The 5,503-nt window shown below is 35.9% G+C and overlaps 1 protein-coding gene across 1 annotated transcript; it reads right to left on the reverse strand.

Moving 5' to 3' along the window:
* Positions 1–391: 391 nt before the first annotated feature.
* On the reverse strand, positions 392–1,303 carry LOC145682684 (uncharacterized). Its single transcript, XM_081754075.1, has 2 exons — positions 1,294–1,303; positions 392–939 (listed from the first exon to the last, which is right to left on the reverse strand). The coding sequence occupies exons 1-2, from the start codon at positions 1,301–1,303 to the stop codon at positions 392–394; spliced, it is 558 nt and encodes a 185-aa protein (XP_081610201.1).
* Between the last annotated feature and the right edge of the window lie 4,200 nt (positions 1,304–5,503).

Below are 5,503 nucleotides of genomic sequence, written 5' to 3' on the forward strand. Positions count from 1 at the left end.
CCGACAAATAAAAATAGCAACACAACCACACACTTTTCAGAAAAAAGCGAGCACACCATACTTGTTGAAAATATTGTCAGATAAATATAAAGCTCATAAATCACATAGCTACTGCAGTTATCGCTTCTGTGTATTGTAGAATTTAATCAATGACAAGTATGCACACATAAATAGATGTAGGACGTTGAAACACACGCACACACACACAAAGAATTCTGATGCACACAATAATCATACTTGAATATACATTTAACAAAAGGGGATATATGTATTAATAAAATAGTAAAAGAAAAACAAATCTCTAACATATCACACACAGTACAATATGTACACGTTCCGTGCTGCGATATTATGCCACTAACTGTTGGCGATATTCGCTATTTCTGTGTCCTCACAAGCTGTTAAGTTCGGCCTTGGTAGAGACGAAATGTCTAGTTCCGTTTTTAAGGACAACTATCTTTCCGTCTTGAGTATACACCTGCTTGTAACCATTTTTCTGAACTGCAGAACGCAACAATTCCAGTCGATGATGGCACAGGTCTTCTTTGATGGTGATGTTGGAGCCCTTCAGTTTTCTTTTAATGCTGAACACCTTAGCCCTGGTTCGGTAGCTTGCAAACTTAACAATTATTGGACGTGGTTTTCCCTCTAATTTGGGTCCAATCCTGTGACTTCGACTAATGTCGTTTATGTCCATGGGAACACCTAGCCGCTCTTCAAACAATTTGATGGCTATAGTGTCAGTATCTTCATTTCTTCCTTCCGGTATTCCGAAGATCCGAAGGTTTTCCCTCCACTGGTATTGCTCCAGTTCTACAATCTTCTCTTGCAGACCACTTATTTCTGCGTCCTTGTTCTTTAGCTCTTTCCGAAGGTCATACACTTCTTCGGAATTGAACTTAAGAGTTTCTTCCAGTCTTTCCACCACTACTTTCGTAACTGATTCAATTATTCAATCTACGATGAGTTTTAAAATTTCAGGGGTTTGCACCACTGACTTGACTTCTTCGCAGATTTGCCGCACGAAGTCCTTTTTCTCTGCTTCGAGCGCACTGTTTCCTTGGGACCCCTTGATAGCCTTACAGGGAGCCATTGTACTGTGAAGACTTCGTACAAACAAAATAACTGTAAATTAGGAAAGTAATATTTATACAAGATTTTCACTAGATAAGAAAACGTTATATTGTTCTTCTATGTATAACTGAACTATGGAAACATAGATTGTTGCGAAACACTTCTTCCACTGAACTTTATGGCATGAAAACCACGGAGCGCGATACGTGCACGTCTAACCACTAGCCATGTCGGAGCTGAAGCATTCAGTGATACCAGATTTTAATAACTGAGTTGTATCACATAATCTAGAAAGCAGGGTTGGAAACTAACATTTTTAACATGTTTTTCCAGGAATTGTTAAAATTACGAATTAAGCTCTGAAATTATTACGAATGAACTAGTACTAGATAAGGTAAACATGATAATTTTTGGAAACGATAACCAACCCTGACATCAATGGCGGCTCATGAGGGAAAATATCTCCAGATCGCTATAACTTCGACGTTTATTAACCGATTTTCAAAATTCTAACGACAATCGATAAAGAAAAAAAATTGCTATTTTTTGATTTATTGCGGGTTGCATAACTCGAAGGATACTATTGTTGAGGCATGTCATTGATTTTATTCAAAAAGAGATTATTTTGGTAAAGGACAGTATATTTAATAAATTGAATGTTAAGAAACTAAGTGTTATCATGTAACGTAAACACGTGTGTGTGTTTATGTGTTGACATCAATGTTGTGTGTATGTAATGAATGTTCTACGGCTAGACGCTTGGTCGTCAATTCGTAAGATATTGTAATTTGTATTTGTAATGTTTTTGAATTGTCATCAGATTGTCACATTGTAACATTGACACACTTTGACTGTGATATAATCGTTGAGTTCGCAGAAATTTGTAAGTCTGAGAATTTGATCACGATGTAATTCGGGTGAAACCAACGTTTTACCAATAGCTGAGATATACAGAAAGTCGACGACAATGGATTCCAAGATGTCTGGAATATTCGTATAAAACCTTATAGTTTTAGAGATTGGGATCAGTCTCAGGAGACCGTCTTAGAGCATTTGTCTCAGAGTTCAGTCTAAGAGATCATCGTACATCGAGTATTCACATAGTTACTCATGTCACAGTAGTTACTTATCTGTGATTCGAAGTCCAGTATTAGATCAGGAGATCTAATAGTTCAGCAGACCATTATAGTGGATAATGGTACACAATAGTCGACCATTGTAGACTATTGGCAGCAATATAAAAATCGTCCAGAACATCGATAGCAGTTCCAGTCATCAGTTGTATAAAGGTACGTGTATCTCAGCTATGTTTGAGTTCATCGTGGTTAACTTCCTAGCTGCTTAAAGAAATGTGATCTTGCGTTTATATTCAGTCGACGATCAATCACAATAGTACACAAGCTTTAATGAAAATACAAAGTTTTAGTTCAAAGTCAATTAATGTGGTTTCTTTCCGTCATCCTGTACCTACTCATTCTAGATGGTGAGTAGCAGCGATCTTCGACCGTCATTTTACATTTCATCCCCATGCTATATAGGCACGACGGTGGAAGGTTGTTATGGTGGAGATAGCTGAGGTTCGATTCCCGAAAAGTACTAGGAGTAACTCTCACCATTGTTATGGTAGAGATGCTGGTTTTTGTAGCGATTCCAGGGCAGTTTTGTGGTGGAGATATTTTGGTTCGATTCCCGAACAGTGCTAAAAGTAGGTCGCACCAATCTTATGGTGAAATTAGCTATGACTCGAATCCCGAAATGGAATAATTTTAGTGTTAAGAATATATTTTAATAGGTTATGGTTAAGTTTGGTTTATATTTAAGTTATTTAGTATGTTAAGAGTTTGTATTATAATCGTTCACCACTCAAAGATGAGATTTGGTTCGGATCTCGAATAACTAAGGCAATTGACTCAAGCAGAATAAGTAATACGTTAACCCTCAGCACCCACCCTCACTTCGTAATTAAAGTTGAATTAAGTATTAAGTTAAATGAATGAAAGAACTGTGTTGACTAGAGCACAGAAAGCGAGTAAGGGAATAAATATTGATGTGAATTTATTTGGTGTGAGGACACCAGAAAGACAAAATACTTATTGTAGTCACGATAAAGTCGCGAGTCCTAAAATTGTTTTGAGTAAAGAACCAGTTTTTAATTTCCCAAGTAGTCCGGTGACGAAATCTGTATCGGAAGACTTTCCGTCAATCATAACTTTAGATCCGAAATTAGTAAATAGTGAAAATAAGAATTTTACGATGGCGTCTAACATTACGTTTTATGCAGATATTAATAAACTGCCTAAATTCGATCTCAAGAACGATAATGACATCGTGTCGTTTTTCGATGAATTTGACGATGCTTGTCAAATGGCAGGCATCGCCGAAAGCAAACGAAAGGAATTACTGCCCAATATTTTCAAAGGAGTAGGGAGGCAATGGATTAAATTGTTCTTGAAACGGAAAAACACGGCAGAAATACAGTATAAAGAGTTGCAGTCTGAAATAGTAGAAGAGTTTACGAAATCTAATGTAACAATAGATATCGAAGATAAGATTAAGGAGCGGTTACAGCATGAAGACGAAGCTGTAATTAATTACGTTTATGACATGCTCGTTCTTTGTGAACGACTAGATTCAAAAATGAATGATATTAAGAAGATAGGTATTATAGTTGGAGGATTGCATCCATACTATATGGAAAAGGTCGGAACGCGAGAATATTCTAGCTTAGACAAATTCGTGGAGGATTTGCAAAAGATAGAAAAGAATAAGTGTAAAATAGCAAAGCGTGTGAAAAAAGAATCCGGTAAAGTCACAATCAAAGATCTTGTTAAGAAAATTAGGGAGCAAGTAGAAGATGACGAGAGTGGATCTGATTCAGATCACGTAGTTGTAAGAAAACATAAAGAAGAGAGTAAGATCAAACAAGAACCTCAGAGTATTACACAAATCGCGGAATTAGAAAAGAAGATAGACAAATTACAGCTTGCATTATCGGCAAAAACACAAGACGAGGAGAAACAAGAGAATAACGCTAGAAAACAAGGGAAAAATCAGTATTATAGAAATAATAGGCAAAATAGAGGTAGTAACCGAAATAATTACCGTGGAAATAAGAATAAGAATTGGTATAGTAATAGTAACAGAAGTCAAAATAACAATAGAGGAAATAATGGATATTACAATAAGCGTGGTAATCGAGGTAATTATTGGAGAAATAATAGAGGACGTGGTCAACAAGGAAACTGGCAAGGAAATTGTCAGAATTCGTGTTGTCACCAATCTTATAATTTCGAAAATCCGAATCAGCAGAGATTTGTGCAAGTGGTACCAGCAGAAGTAAATGGTACTACTTACTATCAAACACCAGGTCCGAGTAATTTAAACGGAACACATCTGTAAATGGGAGAGGCGCATTTACAGGCAATCGAAATGGCCGAATAAGAGAAATAATTGCCTCAGTTAATTTAGACAACAACATGGTATATTTACCATTAGAAATCGATGATAGACAGATTAAAGCGTTACTCGATAGTGGGTCGCAAATTTCAATAATTAACGAGAAATTAGTGCCACCGAGTGCAAAAATAATCCCACAACAAACTAAGATCAAAGGGATCACGCAGAACACGTTGGTAATTAACAAATTAGCCATAATTAAGTTCAAAATTTTAAATCAAACGTTTCATCAGGCTTTTAGGATAATAAAAGACTTCCCATATCAAATGTTGATTGGGAATGATTTTTTGCAAACGCAAAATTGTAGAATTGATTATGGAACTAGTAAAATTATTGTTCAAAGATTTGGGAAACCAATTAAACATTGTAGAAACGATCAGGAAATCAGAACAGTTTCTGATAATGTTGCAATTAGTATAAAATCAAGTTTAAAGCCAAAATGGGTTCTTGGTCATAGGGTGAAGTTGTTACCAAGAACTAGGACAACTGTCGAAGTTAACCTAGTTAATTCTTGGGCGAACAATGAATTTCTATTAGAGCCAGATAAATTGTTAGAATCTCAATATAACATATTTGTACCTAGAGTAATATTGTCGAATGAAAATAAGTGTTTAGAAGTAATCAATCCGTCAAATAAGACGATCATGTTGACGAAAAATTTAAAAATTGGAGATGCAAAAGCGTGCATGAATGAATCGGAATTAAGAAAAGAAGGATTATCAGAGGATGAAATTGAAGAAGTGTTAGAGGCGAGAAAAAACTACGATAAATCACGGTTAAAATTTGGCAATAATACCAAACCAGAAATCAAAAAGAAATTAGAGAAATTGTGCTACGATTACGCAGATGTTTTTGCGTGGCGAGAAAATGAATTAGGAAGAGTCAAGGGAGTAGAACATAAGATAGAGTTGGAAACGGAAGTTCCGTTTCGACGTCAACAGTATCCAATACCTATAGCTATGAAAGACAAAGT

The sequence above is a fragment of the Thermobia domestica genome, chromosome 1 (assembly GCF_964235325.1).
Source record: "Thermobia domestica chromosome 1, izTheDome1.hap1.1, whole genome shotgun sequence".
NCBI classification, from domain to species: domain Eukaryota; kingdom Metazoa; phylum Arthropoda; class Insecta; order Zygentoma; family Lepismatidae; genus Thermobia; species Thermobia domestica.